At 44.8% G+C, this 17636-nt stretch overlaps 1 protein-coding gene across 1 annotated transcript; it reads right to left on the reverse strand.

Moving 5' to 3' along the window:
* Window positions 1-7727: 7727 nt before the first annotated feature.
* LOC128829205 (keratin, type I cytoskeletal 14-like) lies at window positions 7728-15386 on the reverse strand. Its single transcript, XM_054014497.1, has 8 exons — window positions 14684-15386; window positions 11180-11262; window positions 10695-10851; window positions 10098-10259; window positions 9864-9989; window positions 9544-9764; window positions 8779-8828; window positions 7728-8047 (listed from the first exon to the last, which is right to left on the reverse strand). The coding sequence occupies exons 1-8, from the start codon at window positions 15260-15262 to the stop codon at window positions 7950-7952; spliced, it is 1476 nt and encodes a 491-aa protein (XP_053870472.1). The 5' UTR covers window positions 15263-15386; the 3' UTR covers window positions 7728-7949.
* Between the last annotated feature and the right edge of the window lie 2250 nt (window positions 15387-17636).

The following is a 17636-nucleotide window of genomic DNA, read 5'->3' on the forward strand; positions in this document are numbered from 1 at the left end:
ACTCACTCATGAGTAAGGAGGAAAGGGGAAAGGAGGAAAATCTGATTTTCATCACTTGCATTGTGGAGTACAATTGGAGTCAGGGTGAGGATCTGTGGATGAAAATAAATGAATATAATGTTTTTGTTGCTGGACTCAAGCTTTGGTTAGGCTGTGTAAGATATCTGAAATATGATCCAGCCATAATCCACAGCAAGCAGTGTTTCTGGATGAAGTTACATTCTGTTTCCTCTTTCAGAGGTGTCTTTTTAGCACTGCAGAGTTCCACTTTCTTGCCAGCGCATCTGGTTGCCTGAATTACATGCAGCACAAACAGAGGTTGATTGTCAATTCCACATTCAGTATTATAGGAAGATCTTTGTACATTTGTAGTTAGCTAAAGACTCCATTGCTTGACATACAAGCCCTGCCATGGATCACAGAGGGAAATGCATTTATGTTTGCTACTCATCTCATTAACTCCGACTCTCTCCTACTCTCTGTGACAGCAAACTGTCCTTTTGCCTCAAAACTTGCAGCATCATGTGTTACTGGTTTTCCCACCAAAATGATTGATTTCCTGTTGCACCTTCCCACCGATGGCTTTTTATAACAATAGGCAGAGTTAATTTTCAGGACATCGCTCTCTCTTTCTCTGTCTGGTTCTTTTGTTCATCAAAAGTCCACTGTAGAATATTTTCTCTAAGAGTCCTGTGTGCTCCATGAGGAGGGTGTGTCCAAACCAGCAGAACTTTCTTTCGTAAATATTGCTTCCGTGATGTTTCTGCAACCTTGTTATACATGATTTTATCTTGTCACTTGTCATAATTACCTTCTACAATTTGCATAATAGCTGCCAGGCGTCATCTATTAAATTTTTCCAGTTCTTTGATGTGCAGACAGAGAGTAAGTTGGAAATCAGTACTCTACAGTAAATGTGGACTTTGATTTTTGCATGTGGGTGTGGGATACTGTGCTGATTGCAATTTTAGTGTTGCAACCTTTCAAATTCAGACTATGCCTTTTTATTGGGTTAATGATTCACAGGTCACTAATCACCGTGTCTGACAAAATTCGAAGCAGGTAAATGAAATCTTTACTAGGCTGAATTTGGCATCATTGATTGTGGTCCTAGGTCTTAAATATACCTTCCAAGGTGCCGGTTTTCTACATTACTTCAGTTTCTCTCACACTGGTGGTTAGTTCGTAGCTTTGAGTTATCTCAGCACATTTGTTAGTGATGCAGTGGGGGTGTGGTAGAGCGTGTGCAACAAGAGCAGAATCATCTACTCATAGAAGCTCATCCTTAACCTCCTCGATTTCTTGTCTGGAGGCTTTAATCTGCTTGCAGAGTCTGCCGCTATTTCACGATGCAATAGAAATTCCTGGCATTTACACACTGGGGGCATCATCGTCGATCGATCATCACGGCAAAGAAGAATCCAAAGAAACTTACATTAGGGAATACCGGGAAGAATGAAGTGGGAGCGAAGGCACAGCTGGTTCACCCTCCTTTTATATTTTCTTGCTGGGATGTGTGTGCAGTGATGGATTGGAATAGGAGACAATGCTGGAGCCTGCAGCGGAAGACGGAATTGTGCTGGCAGAGCACTGTGTGAATGTGGGAAGTGAGCAACAGAGCTGCACTATTTAAAGTGCTTGAAACACCTGACATTAAGGTGGTCAGTCCAGTGCAGGTAGATAGAGAGAGAGAGAGATAGATGTGTACCCAACTTGCTGTTTCTTCTTAAATTATTCTTTTATTTATATTTAAATTTTATACAAATATTGTACAATACATTTATGATGTTTCATTCATATGACTGCCTCACAGCATACAGCATTTACAACCATTGATACTAAGCAAGTGTTAGACTAGGTGTGAAATATTATTTTTATTGCAGTCGTGTATACAGATCCCATACAAGTATAGAAGCCCTATTGTACTAGGCACTGGACAAACAAACAACACAAGGACAGTCCCAGCCTTGAGAGCTCACAGCCTGAGGGTTGGTAATCATGATGGGAGTTTACACTTGCATACCTTTTTACAAATGTTACAAACTGTACCATAAATAAATATAGAACATCAGATCTACATCATAAAATAGACTTTTATGGAGAATTTAGAGTGTCTACTTCATACCATAAAATACACGAGTATTCAAAAAATCTAGTATAAACATAGTCTTGTATAATTGTTTGCAACATGCAGTATTTCATGATGATTTCAAACCTGTGACTGGTGGTCTCCTCTCAGTCTATGTCTACACTAGCACTTACGTCGGTTTAACTTATGTCGCTCTGGGATGTGAAAAAGGCACCCCTCTGAATGATGTAAGTTACACCAACCTAACTGCCAGTGTTGACATGCAGATTGCTAGATAGATTAGACAGTTGTCAGGAGAGCTTCTCCTGCTGACAGAGCTAGTGCCGCCGCTGGTGGGGCTGGAGTCGTTAAGCTGACAGGAGGGTTCTGTCCCGTCAGCTTAGAGCAGTTACATTACAGAGCTTACAGCAGCGCAGCTGCATTGCTCCAGCTCCACTGTCGTAAACGCTCTAGTGTAGCCATAACCTCAGTCTCCTCATGCACACCTTGTAGCATCTGTTCATTTGTCCCTACAGAGATTTCATTTCTGCTCCCCCATGAATGGGCGGCTGATTCTGCCTCCCAATGGGAGCACAATTCATTATAACCACAACTGTTGGCATCAATGCTGACGGCTTCCCAAGATCCATTCTGCACTGAGCCTGGAGACTCCTTCCTTATGCGCTGCCCACACTCCTTCCTTGTTGTTCTCTTTGTCTTCTCCTACTTGCATCTTAGTGCCTTTGCTCATGCTGCCTCCTACTCTTGGAACAGCCTCCCCGTCTCGCCGCACACCAAACAGCTTCACTCCCCCTTTAAATTCCTCTTCACAACCATGACTAAGGCTACATTTAGGTCATGGAGGTCATGGAAGTGACGGAATCCGTGACGTCCAGAGACCTCGGTGCCATTCTCTGCTTCAGCCCCAGGGGCTGCAGGGCTCTGGAGCTGGCAGGCAGTGGCAGCAGGGACAAGCGACAGGGCCCCCTGCAAAGTGCCAGCGACAGGTGACAGACTCCTGAGGGGGCCCTCCTCAGGGTTCCTGTGACAGGCGACAGCCTCGCACGGGGGGAGGGGGATACCTTGGGCGAGCGGCTGGGGTGTCCCATTTTCTCTTTGGGAAATATGCTCCCTGCTGCTCCCAGCTACCATGGGCGGAGGGGGAACCCCACAGCTCCCAGCCACCACGGTGGTGGAGGAAACCAGGGAGCCGCAGCAGCAAAAGTCACAGACAGGTCACGGATTCCGTGAATTTTTGTTTATTGCCCGTGACCTGTCCATGACTTTTACTAAAAATAACCATGACAAAATCTTCGTCTTACTCATGACTTTCAGCCTAAGCCTGAGCCTCTCAATCACCTGCTTGTCTTCTCTTGCTCTACATTGTTCATGTAGGAAAAGTGAGGAAAGAAACAAAATTTAAGCTTAGAAATGGCGTTCCCCACATAACATGAATCACGTCTTCTCTCCTTTTCGTAACCCTCCTTCATCCCTTCCCTCCTGTCATCTTTGCCTGTTGTCATCACTTCCTCTGTCCAATTTAGATTAGAAACTCGTTGGGGCAAGGACTGTGTCTTCTGTTCTTTCTGTAAAGCGTTTTGCACACTTAGCGCGGGGTGCTGTATCAGCTCTGACCAAAGCACTAGTGAAATGCATGGGACCAGTTACTGTTAGAGATGAACTGGATACAGAGCTCTCCACAGAGAAGGTTAATAATAGAGTCTTGCCAAAGGGCTGGCTACACTAGCACACCCAGACGGTCGCTGAGGATATTGTGTGGCTTAAACACTGTCTCTTGTCTGAACCCAGACTCACAAAGCAGGCAACTCCTGAGGATTCTGGTTATAATTTACCTTTTTGAGTAATTCCTTGAGTCGCAGAGCAGGTGGCTGAGAGAGTGGTTAGCGCCACTGAACTAACCTGTGGTCAGTGTTGAGAACAATGGTCTCTGTGACACTCTATACCTCGGGGGCGCACCTTGTAACCCCCATATTCCTCAGTTATATACAAAATTGTGATCTTGCAGCTAAAGCAGGCCATCTGAGGTATCAGGGGAAAGGTTATGATCTGCTGAAAGCCATTGTTCTATCTAAATATGTGTACCATCAATGCATATGAAATTATAAGAATTGTGTTGTATGGTTTTCACTAAAATATGCTGGGGGGTTGGGAAGCGCCCAGATACTAGCTCTCCAGAGACAACGACAAGGGGGGTAGCCAACACCTGGGTGGGTGCTGAGCAGACATCACCAGCCATTGTCCAGTAGAGGAGTTACAATTCAATGACTCACTCACAGGAGAGACACCAGGGTATTGCTTCACCTGGGGACTCAGCAGTGCCCACCAGACATGCCTGGACTTGTGTTCTCCAAGCACATGGACTGAGGGTATAAAACAGAACACAGGGGCCCCAGGCTTGGCCTTTTCTCCTGCCCCCACCTATGCTGCAAGCAACAAGAATGCTCAGAAGAATGAAGACTCCAACGGAGGAGACTGGCCCAGGTTTAAGAGACAAACCTGTATATTAAGGACTGTAAGATCAGTGGGGTGAGAACATTGCTTGATCTAAATACTGTCTAGTATGCTAAGGATTAGGGTTTAGACTGCGTGCTAGAATTTTATTTTCTTTGGTAACTATCTCTGACTTTTTGCCTATCACTTATAATCACTTAAAATCTATCTTTTGTAGTCAATAAACTTGCTTTACTGTTTATTTTTACCAGTGAGTTTGCCTGATGTGTTTGGTAAATCTGCTCAGGTTACAAAGGCTAGTGTATGTCCACTTTCCATTGATGAAGTGGTGAACCAATTAATAAACGTGCATTGCTCAAGAAAGGGTCTTGAGTAGTGCACGATGGTATATTCCTGAGGTACGAGGCTGGGAGCTGGGGGGATGTGGCTGGTGCCTTTCTCTGTGTGATTCATGAGTGGCTCTGGGAGCATTCATGCAATCTAGCTGGGTGTGGGGCTCCACATGCAGTTGTGCTGAGTGATAACAGCACCTGGAGGGGTTTGCTGCTGGTCACTAGCAAGGCATTGTGAGAGACAACCCAGGCTGGAGAGTTAAGGGGGCACAGTGGTCCCACAGTTCCAGGCTGCACCCCGTGGATCCTATCACAGTCTCGATGTGGTCATGCCCTGTGACTTGGGGCTGAAGGGTGAAAGTAAAAGGAGAAGGGACACAAGAACCGAGTGTACTGTCAGTAGGGGAGAGCCCAAGGTCTAGAAAGTGAGCTGGATTCTGGCTACAGGGCTTCATCATAATTTCATATTGGCATCTCATCTCTAGGATTTTCCTCAGATCTGGACCGGGACAGGAACTCACCTCCACATTGATATCACCAGTTGACTGGCTTCTCAGACAATTCATTTCCTGCATAGAGAACCCACAGCAAATATTAGTGGTTCTCACATGGTGAGTTCACTTCTGTAGCAAAAAGTAGTAAAAACCATCTCTGGGAGCCAGTGAACAGCTTCTTTGTGAGACTCATCTTTGACACATCTCTAGTGCTGGTCACATCTCCACTGACGTCAACAGAGTCACACCTGCCTTCGCTAGTTGTGAATCTGTCCCTGGAAGCAGACCAGCATTCCCTGGGTATCAATGCATTCTACAAGCACTGTGCTTTTGGGGGTGATGATTAACCAAAACGGAGTGGGCAGCACTGACTGTTGTGCTCGGGAAGAGACTTACTTTCCTACATGTCTCCAGATCTACCTGGGTGTTCTAGTCACTCTGGGATGTGGAGCCAGCATGGGGATGTTACATTTTTCAATGGTGCATATTGTCATTTGTTATTTGGGCTCTAACTCCTTCTTTCTCAATTAGAGAAATACCATCTATCTTATGTAATACAGCTTACTTGGAAATTTGATCTGTCACATTGTTCTTTAGTTCCCCACATTCATTTGTTTTCCCTTGTATCTCCCCATGTGTTGCAATCCATCTTTTCCTGTGTTTGCTCTATTTTACCCATTAAAAGTTCACTCTTCAGCATTTTCTCTGGCAACCTCTTGTCATCCACAAGGAGAGTGTGTCCAGTCCTGCAGAGCCTGGCTTTCCGAAGTATTGTTTGACCTATTTGGCTAAGCTCATCTTGTCACCACAAATATATAATAGCTCGAAGGTGCTCCTGATTATTTATTTTCAGCCCTTTGTGGTGCCAACAATACCTTGGCCATAATTAATAAATGTAATATATGCTGCAGCTACCCTGGCAAATTTAGGACACATAACTCACCATTATTGCAGCTCCATTAGTGATATCAATAGTGAGACTGTAGTGTAGACAAGCCTTGTACACTTTTACCATCAGGTTATCTAACCCATCTCAGAGCAGAATTAGATGACTGATAAAAATGCCTGTGTTTACACTACAGTCTCTGCTATTACTGTCCCTGGTGGAGATATAGCAATGGTAAATTACAAGAATTTCTGGTCAAAATCTTGTTTTTTCACAATTTGTAAAGATAATGATCAGTTTACATTTCATTCAAAACATTTCACTCTTATTTTTCAACAAAAAAACTTCAACATATTTTGTTTCATTTTGAAAGTGTATAGTGTTTCAAAACAAAGTTTTGAATTGTTTTTGAGAGGTTCCCCTTTTCTGTCACTTTTTTACTTTTTCCCTAAAACTAAACATGCCCAGGTTTGTAACCTTTCCTCATAGGTCAGGTCTTCTAAAACTTGTATTGGTTTTGTTGCTGTCTGTTAAATGTGATCACAAGGTAATGTGAAGGCACCTGCAAAATGTTCTGTGGACATTTTATATATAATATGCCTAATAAAGTGGTTACCATATAAGTTAGGTAAGAAAACAGGAACTAAAATGACATTTGTGCTTTGTAGCTTTATATTTAATTTACTCTAATTTTATAACGTGACTTAGAAATACAGTGGAATTCTGTACAGAGAGGGATTTGGAGCGATTCCTTCCTTTTCTGATAAATATATCCAAATGATGTCTCTATGCAAGTCATGAAACTGGGAGCTCCTCAAATTGAACAGTTCATAAAAATAAAACCTCCATCTCTCATGAACGGAGTCCTTTTTTGCAGATATTTTAATGCCTCGATTGGTCAGTTAAATTGCAGTAGGCTCAATGCTGCAACCCTAACTCGCTCTGAGTAATACTTATGAAAATACTAGTCCTACTGAAGTCAATGATACAACTTTGTAGGTGCTTCCCAGTGTGACTAAGGGTTACAGAATTGAGCCCAGTATTGTTAGCTTTAATGAGCACTCCTGCAAACTGTTACATTTTGTTCAGACTCAAGCACAATCCCCTAATCGTCACCTCCACCATCAATAAATCCTATAAAGTTCTTCACTCAGCCACTCCCAGATATTTCCTAGCAATCCGCTGAGTGACAAAACATCCCCGAAGAAGTGGGCTGTAGTCCACGAAAGCTTATGCTCTAATAAATTTGTTAGTCTCTAAGGTGCCACAAGTACTCCTGTTCTTCTTTTTGCGAAAACATCCCCGGAGATTCTTTATGCTGCATTTGGGAAACCTATCCCTCTTGCTCTCTTCCTTCATTCAACCTCAGAACAACGCCATCTTCTGGCTGCCCATGGGTGACTCTTGGTACATCCCGCCAAGGGTTTGAGAGGGCCCCTGCCTCAGGCCTTTAGAATGACAGAGACAAGATTCCATTTTGCATGAATGAGAAGAAAAGGTTTATTAGACATTTGCAGACTTCAGTGCGGCACTCAAAGACGGGTGAAGGAGAATGCAAGACACTGAGAAGGGAAAGAATGCACAAACTGAGCTGAGTATTCCCCATGGCCCAGTCAGATACAGCACCTGGTCATTCAGTGAATTGTTTCTGAGCAGCTCAAGCCTTGGGACTGGAATCCATAGAGTGCTCTGTACTGTTAGCGGGTGGAAAGCTGCACCTGCTCACGGGAAGAGACCACCTTTCCATCTTGGACCTCCTCAACAATCGTGCGGACTTGACGAGTGGATGAGATTACTTCAAAGAAGAAGAGAGAAAAACAGTTATTTGGAGCATAGAGAAAATACTATGTATGTTCCCAAGGCATCTTGAATATACTGTTTCAAACAATCCTTCATTGGCTGAGGGGAGAAAGAAAAAATGTGATTCCAACAGTTAACTTGTATAAATCACCTAAACAACTCAAGAGAAAGCAAAATCTCAGCCTGGATTCATAGAAAAGTTCACCACGATTTGTAGACCTTTAAAATGAAGACTGAACTATTTGCATATCATTTTGAACTCATATTTGAGCCAATACTTCCATCTCCAGATACCAGTGATGGATTTTCACACTCGATCCCAACTAAACAAAATTAGGTGACCATTTGAAGGTTTAAGTATTATTTGATTTTTCAGATTTCTCCAAACACAGAATTCAAAATAATTTAAGACAAGATTGAACTCACGCGAACATAATCTGCTGCTCCCGTGCCAACCTCCCTTTTCTCCATGAACCCAAAGCAATGGGTTTCATACAGCTCTCCCTGACAACTCAGTTAGAAGGTCCCTTTACCCCACGTCTTTTCTGCTTCTAAGGGCAATGGTCATTTGGGGATTTTCTATTCCTGTCCCCTCCACCCGTTCTCCACAGACAATACTTTGTTAGTAATCAGATTGCACAATTTGTTAACTGATTAGCTTGTACTCTGCAAAGCCGCTTGTTACAGATGTGACCGAGTTACACTTCAGATAAGGTACCTCCTTACCATCTCTGCCAGACTGCGAGGACAGCGCTGCCGAGTACTGGGAAGCAATGCTACAAGGGGAAAAATAATAAGGGCAAATTAGAAACATGAACACGTCTTCGGGATCTCACAGTCTGTATTCAGTGGTGGAGGAGAGGCAACCAGGTCACAGATGATAAAAAATCACAGACCCCCCAAAATGTGAATTAATTATTTAGAACAACACCTGACAATATTTGTTCTGACTTGACCTTGCTTTTCACTTTCTGCAACAACCTGAGTCTCCCTGAAATTGTCCAGTATTATAACACGAGGAGAAAACCCTTTCAAAAAGATCAAAGCATCTCACATCGCTTTACAGATCTGTCAAATAACTGTCAGCCCTCCTATGAGGCACAATAATAATGTTATTTACACCCTTTTACAGATGGGAAAGCTAAGGGCTAGAGAAGTCAATTAACTATTAAGCTTGCTCAATGAGTTGGCACCAGAGCCCAGAAAAGAAACCAGTTCTTCTAATTCCCAGTCCCATGCTCTAACCACAGTACTGCAAAGGGAGCACTCCAGAGTTCAGAGAATGAATACCTCCCAGGACAGGGTTCTCACCGAGGATAGTAACAGGGGATAAGCCATTGAGCCATCACTTATTGGCCTTCATATCGATGAATCTTGACTATTTATTTCAAAATGAGCCTCTAGGGACACAGGTTATTCAGCTGTTTAGCTGTGTCATTATTAGCCGGCCCCGCCCCATGGCACTCTATCTAATCTACTCCCTTTACGTACTGGGTATCCTCGCCCTCCAGCAGGCGGCGGTACGTGGCAATCTCTTGCTCCAGGCGCGTCTTGACGTCCACGAGAATCTTGTACTCATGGTTCTGGCGCTCCATGTCGCATCGGAGCTCGGCCAGCTGCTCCTCCACGCTAGTGATCAAGCCCTGGAGCTGTGCCAACTGGGCGCCATAGCGGGATTCTGTCTCCGCCAAGGTGCCTTCCAGAGCGGCTTTCTGGGAATGCAGAGTAGAGGGGAAAGAATTCAGTGAGGGGGTCACTCGTCTCTGTGCCTCCCCATGTGTGTGTCTCCCTGGGAAGCCAGTAGCACGTACCATGCTGAGCTGGGACTGCAGCTCTATCTCCAGGCCCTGGACGGTGCGTCTTAGTTCCGTGATCTCCGACTTGCCGCTCTGCAACTGTTCCGTGTTCATGGCTACTTCTCGGTTCAGCTCTTCCGTCTGGAACAAGGGAAAACAATCTAGTTACTGCACGAATGATGTGTGTAAAGCTTTGCCCCCACCCATACGTGTCAGGAAAGTGCTTCTCCTCATTCAGGTATTGTGTACCTTGGTGAAGAACCACTGCTCGGCCTCTTTACGGTTCTTCTCTGCCAAGCTCTCATACTGCTCTCTCATGTCAGCCAGGATCTTGGTCAGGTCAACCCCAGGAGCGGCGTCCATCTCCACAGTGATCTCTCCACCCAGCTGGCTCCGTAGTATATTCATTTCCTGTGACAAGAGAGACACGCTATGTTCATCTGCATCTTAACTATACAGACCCACTGCAGTGCATCTGAGGAGGTTTTTCCCACTTGCACTCTGCATAGAGACCTAAAAAAACTCCTGTGGGGGTTTCAATTGTTTCTGTTTGGCTAATAAAATCCCAAGCATCAGGTGGCTTCTCAACCTAGCAGCCAACGTAAGGTTCTGTTCCTATAGCCAGTGACTTGGCTCCAGTAGAAACTACCTGAATTGTAAGCGGTGGATGTAACTTACCTGGTACCTACAGAATAGATGTTCAGACTCTATTATTCTTTACCTGCTCATATCCCTTCCCAACAACTGCAAATCTCGGAATTGTTCCTACTGATTGGCCTGTGCAGATTCCATTGTGCATTAGCTACAATTTATAGGTCCCTCTTTGGTGCCTTGTTTTGTCCTCACCTCCTCATGGTTTTTCTTGAGGTAAGCCAGCTCCTCCTTCAGGTTTTCGATCTGCATCTCCAGGTCAGCTCTGGCCAGGGTCAGCTCGTCCAGGACTCTCCGCAGGCCGTTGATGTCAGCCTCCACACTCATGCGCAGGGCCAGCTCCGTCTCAAACCTTGAAGTGTAAAAAAGGTCAAAAACTCAGACACATCCAGCTGATACCGATTTTTCACTCCCTTTTCCTCCCCAAGTTTCATGTATTTTTGAATGGCATTTTTGCTAACAGAGTTTCCTTCAGTGTTTCAAAAGTTTCTTCCGAATTCATGAAAGCTAAAATGAAGGTCACACTTGACACAGGCTCCCCCATTCCCTTTTCCAGGCACCACCTAACATAGGAACATGGGAAGCATCTTCAACTGCAATAAACAACAGAGATCCTCAAGCAGAATGGCTTTTTTACGCATTTCCCTTCTCATCAGAGCTCCAAGGAGCCCTGGACTTACTTGGTTCTGAAGTCATCAGCTGCCAGCCTGGCATTGTCAATCTGTAAGACAATGTTGGCATTGTCGATAGTGGCAGCAAGGATCTGGGGAAGAGAAAAGAGGGGATAAGAGGGACTGAAAAAGAAGTTTCAAAAATTGCATATTGCTGATTAATTGAGGGATGCAAACAGAAATGAATGCTTCGGAGAAGGGCCAGGAACAGCACTGGCCTTCTGCTCCTATATGGTAGAATTTGCATAACTGTATCGTGGAGATATGAGACAAGCTGGTATGGACCAAATTCTCATTTGCGCTAAGGGCCCTTTGCACTGCTCTAGTCATGTAAACAGGCCCCAAAGTGTGTGTAAATATAATTTACGTGGCCAGCATGGTATAAAATGAGAATCAGGCACCCTATATCTGTCTCTCTAGATACTTATTTTGTACCTATCTCCGTATCATCTGCATGCCTATAACACTCTGGGTATCCATTTTGGGAACTGTGCTCATTTGGAAGAAAGGTAGTGAGCAAGCCGTATCTTATCCCATATAATTCCTCCTTCAACTTCAAATATTTTAGCTGGATTTTTAAAAGAGCTGGATAATTTAAAGAGTAATAATGTTTGCAGCTACATGCTAAGGTAAGGGTGCTCAGATCTCATGCTTCAGGTCATATGACAGTAACTTACAGAGGTCAGGAAAGATTTTCCTCTTCACCTACAGCGTTGTGTGTATTATGGAAGGGGCAGGCTTGCCTTCCTCTGAATCATCACGTATTGGTCATACAGAAAGCAGCATATGAGACTCGATTGACCACCGGTCAGATCTAATATGATAAAGCCTGTATAAAATGGTTAGGCTGTTGGTGTGCCGAGGCCACTGCACGTCATGCTGACCAATATTGTCTCATTGTTTCCTTGTAATCCCCCATTGGTCTCTCTGTATCCACCTGTTATCTCTTGTCTTATACTTAGATTGTATCTCTCTGGGGCAGGAACTCTCTTTACGTTCTGTGTTTGTACACGGCCTATGTACAATCGGGTCCTGGTCAATGGCTGAGCAGGGAGTTGAACCATTACAATTTGGGTGCAGTTCCCGTTCAGGTTCATCAGTACTTCCTAACTGTTCAGTTCTGACACTAACTTCGAGTGATGGATCAATGACCAATTCAACCACTTAAACAGTATGAACCAGTTCAAATACATTGCTAGCAGATTAATGTCTCACACTCTTATGCTTGCACTGTAACTCCTAGCAAAAGAGTACAATGATAAATATTTCTTTCACTGTAAAAAAATATTTTTAAACAAATAATTTGCACACCCTAGTACAACATCCTCCAGAACTCTGTCCGTCATATTTGATCACTGAGGTGACAAAATGAAATTCAGCCCAGAAAATGCCCTTTCTACGCTGACTTCTGTAGCACGAAGGAACATGCACTCAGCAAGAAACTGGAGGGGACAGAGAGGGGAGGGAGGTGTTCTGGGAGTCGTAGTTGCCTTCCATGGATAGTCCTCTCCTTGGGCATACCAGACAGGAGAACTACCAGTCCCAAAATGCTTTTCTCCTGCCTCCCTCTAGTGTCATCTCCTCCAATGGCTTCCTGGGAAGTGTGGTCCCTGCCTCTCTCTCTCTCTAGGGTGGGAGCAGAGAGAGACCCTTCCTCAGCACTCCCAAAGACCATCTCTCAGCACCTCATCACTGAACCTGTTGTTTTAAACCAGTCACTGGTTTGGGGGTCAGTTCGGGTTCAATGCATCTGAGAGGTTTTCAGTTCTGATTCACTTCAAAAACCTCCGTGAAGCAGTTTTCAGGCTGGGCGTGGGTTTGACTCTCTGTGGCCAAGGCTCCTAGCACAACAGTAATACAAATAATAAGTAACAATAATCATTGATTCTCGTCTTGCTCTAGGACTTTCGTTGCTGTCAGTCACACTCTCATGCACGAGGAAGGGGCAGAAGCTGAGTGGAATTCTCTGAGCAGAAAATCTCACTGTGTCTGAGCTCCCTTTAGAACCTATCCCGACGCTCCAGGGAGAGGAAAACCAAACCTGGGACTCTAAGTAAAGTTAGCAAAGTGGAGCCAAAATGAAGAAAAGAAAATATCATGGGAGTTTTATTAGCCCGAAGTCTGATTCACCTGCCTCACTGAGAGTCTCACTTTCTGCACACCTGATATTTTGCTAACATTCACTGCTGATGCTTTGTAAGGAGAAAATAGTGACAGCAAGACAAATGTTGCATTTGTGACTGCATCCTTACTCAGGAGACACTCCCCATGACCCCCAATGACTCTACGTTCAATGAGTTTTGTCTGAGTGAGGACTGAGTAAGGATGTCACAACCTAACCTACTGAAAGGAACGTAAAATAAAATGAAAGCAGACGACACAAGTAACCAGTGAGTGGCATGAACGTTGGTGCTGCAGTGAGGCCATCCCTCGGGCCTTTTCATGAGACCTTACTGTGCAAATGCTGAGACACAAAAATGAATTAGAATGAAGATGACAGGACTGGTTCCGCTCTCAGTGAGTTGAGTGAAGTTACTCCTGACCTACACTGGTGTAAGAGAGAAGAGAATCAGGCCCAAGTTGTTCTGAATCCTCCTAGTTTTGAGCATATGGAAAATGTTAGGTCTTGTGTCAGCCATTCCGGAATTGTAAAGGTCCCACATCCTTGTTATCATTTGATTTGGTCTCTTTTTTAACTTCTACATTCAGCCTAGTAACAGGCTAGAAGTGATTATTATAATCGTTATGACTGTCTTAGCATCCGTGTGCTCACAAAGTGAATGGTGCCAAACAGATAACACGTCCCTGCCCTGAGAGCTCACAGCTTTCTGATGGGCTAAACATCTGGCAGAAGCAGCACATATTTGGAGCGTAAGTAATATCCGGTACTTAGCCAATTGTGTATAATCCTGCCAGCCGTATTGCTGCTGCAGCCTGCTTCCTTCTAATGTTGTTGCAGCACCCAAGACAGAACAGCTACTCAACATGAACCAGTAGGCTTCTGCTGCTCCTTTCCTGCCCCGAAGTCTGTTTCCCTATTAGAAATCATTTAACAGGAAATGCAGTTTTGCTCCTTCTGAGGCAATATAATTAAATCACGGGTGAGTGTAAGGGCACGTCTTCACTAGCAACGTGAAAGCACTGCTGCAGCACCAGCACTGGGAAAGAGCTCTCCCAGCACTATAAAAAACCACCTCCACGAGGGGAATAGCTCCCAGCGCTGGTGCACTGTCTACACCGGCACTTTACAGCACTGAAACTTGCAGCACTCGGGGGGTGTTTTTTCACTCCCGAGTGAGAAAGTTGCAGCGCTATAAAGTGCCAGTGTAGACAAGCCCTAAATTGCTAAATCTCCTTCATTTGTGTCTGGGCACAGGATTGCTATGAAGCCCTTATTATACCTGTTGCCTGTAATCAGTTAATCCCTCGGTAATCAGTTTTTAGACACAAGGCAATCTGTAATAAAGAAAATCAGACAAGAGACATCAGACTTTTTTAACAATAGTGTCATACCTTGCTCCTCAAATCTTCAATTGTCCTGTAATATGGGCTGTAGTCACGGTCAGGACTGGGTCCCTGCTTCTTATACCACTCCTTGATCTTAATCTCCAGATCGGAATTGGCCTCCTCCAGAGCACGCACCTTGTCCAGGTAGGTAGCCAGGCGGTCGTTCAGGTTCTGCATAGTTTCCTTCTCACCCGCAGGGAGAATGCCATCACCACCACCAAAGCCACCTCCAAAGCCACCCCCATAGCCACCTCCAAAGCCACCTCCAAAGCCACCTCCAAGGCCACCACCAAGGCCACCTCCAAGGCCACCTCCAAAGCCACCTCCAAGGCCACCCCCATAGCCACCTCCAAAGCTACTATTGTAGCTTCCCCCATAGCCACCACCCAGGCTACTTCCTACTCCAGAGACATACCTAGAAGAGGAGACAGAAAAGCCACCAGATCCCCCATGGATACTTGGGGCTCTGTAGGGACCTCCAAGATGCACTGAGGAAACCCGTGTGGAGCCACCTCCTAATCCACCTAATCCACCTAACCCCTTTAGGGATGTAGACGAGGAATATTGCCTGACGCTGGTGGTCATGGTGAAAGGTAGTTGAGGATCTAAAGCCCAAGAGAGTCACCCAGCTCAGCTATGAAAGAAGGAGAGTGCTGCTAACTTCCCTGACTCTGAGCTCCTTTTATACCCACAACAGGGGGCGTTGCCACTGCAAGGTCCTTTTTTCTCTCTTACATTCTCCAGGGTTTTTATCACCCTTAAAGTCTGAGCCAACTTCTAGAATCATCATTTTTCTCCTTGATGTGTTCATGCTTTTGTCACATTCCACTAGAAACACTTTACTTCACCAAGAGTGTTTCTATGTTTCTTCTTGTTTCTAAATGTACAGTCAGGTGTGATTCAAAGTGGGAGGCTCATTGCTCCAGGCTACATTTTTACAGCTGTTGAATGTGAGACAGACTCCTCCAGTGCATTTCTGTGAAGTAAATCTTTCTTTCTTGGGTTTTACAGAGTACCATTCCCAGTAATTACTGGGTGCTTAGTAAATCTCTTGTGATACTTGCTGTTTTAAGGAAGAACATTAAATAAAACCTTAAACGCAGCATTTCTCAAATGCGGCCACCGTGGCCACCAGGGGCTTTTCTTGCGGCCACAGCCTCCTGGGTGGTGATTAGGGGGGCGGGGGACAAAGCAGCGGCCCCTCCTTTGGGGCTGCCAGGAGGGGTTGGGCCTTGCCCCCCTTTGGAGCCACAAACACTGGGGGAGCAGACAGCCGGTGTGAGTTCCCCACCTTCCCGGGGCAGTCGGGCTCAGGCTTCTGGCTTCAGCCCTGGTGTGACAAGTGATAAGTGACAGGCTCTGGCCACGTGGCAGCAGGCTTCTGCCATGGGCTCTGACCACAAGGCTTTGGGCCCGGGCTTTGGCTACTCAGGAGTGAGCTCCATCCCTTGGCTGCAAGACTCCATTCCCAGTCTCACCACCCCACTCATCGCCCCCACTGCCTCCCTACCCACCTCCCCATCCAAGTCTTAATTTGTTCCCCGACTTGCCAAGGCTGAGTAGGTCTGCTGTGGAAAGTGATATTTGTATATTTGTTAATATCACCTCTCACTGCCTCTCAGCTAGCTAGCCGTCTGCTGCTATGAAAAGTGATATTAACAAACCTACAAATATCACTTTTCATAGAAGCAGACTTACTGGCTAGCAAGTCTAAAAAATGCAGCCAAAAAAGCAAAAGAAACAACAAAAGATAAGAACATGCAAAGCACCTTATTTGTGTTTCTATTCTATTTAGGTCCAGTAAAGAATAGAGACAACTGTACATTATTTTTATTACTGAGTCTGCCAAAAAAAACCCTACATAAATAAATTATTATGATTTGGACATATACATGTGCATATTTATTTGTTTTTCCTAAAGTTCATTAAGTATTTTAGGAAAAATTGTGTGAGTGGCCACCAGCAAGCGTTGGTGGTCACACTCTGAGGCCACCAAAAAAAATGTTGTGAGAACCCCTGCTCTAACGTGTGTCTTTAATTTTGTGAGTATGGTGTTGGTGATAGATGTATGTCGGACAGCTCTGAACCCAAGTCTTCTGTGTATCCACAGAACGGACAAAATTGTCAGCAAATGTGCAGGCTTCCTCCATAACGCTCCCGGTCAATGTACCTTCACCTCATCCTGGAAGATCTCCTATAGAGGTGAGAGGGGACTTCAGCCCCCTGGCCAATTCAATACTTGGCCTCTCTGCTGAGGTAGCCATTAAGAGGCCCAATTAGTGTTGGATGCGGTCATTGATTTTGTGATGTCAACATCTGCCATTAAGAACTAGACTGCGATCCCCCAAGTTATTTTTAAAAATCCAGGGCATGGCTATTAGATGGAAGAACTTTAGAAATTATGGAGCTCTCTAAGAAGGAGGACAGTTCAGTGTAAAGAAAGACCCAAGAAAACAGTCTGAATGGCCTGGGGACTGGTTATTGGCTTTAAGAATTGGGGATTAAGACTAATGCTCAGCAGAACAACACAGTTCTATATAATTAATCTAATGAACAAGTTAATCAGATGTTATCAGAGATTTTCCTTGTGGCTCCCTGCCCTGAGAGCACCCTTTGAGTGATGTACACACCCAACGTAAACCAAACTGCTCAAGAGATGCTAACTGCCCTGTGAAGAGCCAAGGGGCTCAGAAAATTATAGGGTTGAATAAGGTCAAGCTCTGCTATCTCAATTCTCAATACTAAACTCCCTACCAGACTGAAAACCCTCGGGCACAGATGTAAGTGGCACTATTTAATAATGTTCCAGGGTGTGGAGGAAAGCATATTTCTTCACATGTTGTACCATGTCAACCACTTTACTGTCTTCCTAGACAGGCCCTAACAATCCCCTTCCCCAAAGCTAGAAATTATGTTCCTTAGATCAGCTTCCATGAAAGGGGGAAGAGACTATGTCCCA

The sequence above is a fragment of the Malaclemys terrapin genome, chromosome 25 (genome assembly GCF_027887155.1).
Source record: "Malaclemys terrapin pileata isolate rMalTer1 chromosome 25, rMalTer1.hap1, whole genome shotgun sequence".
Classification (NCBI taxonomy): Eukaryota; Metazoa; Chordata; order Testudines; family Emydidae; genus Malaclemys; species Malaclemys terrapin.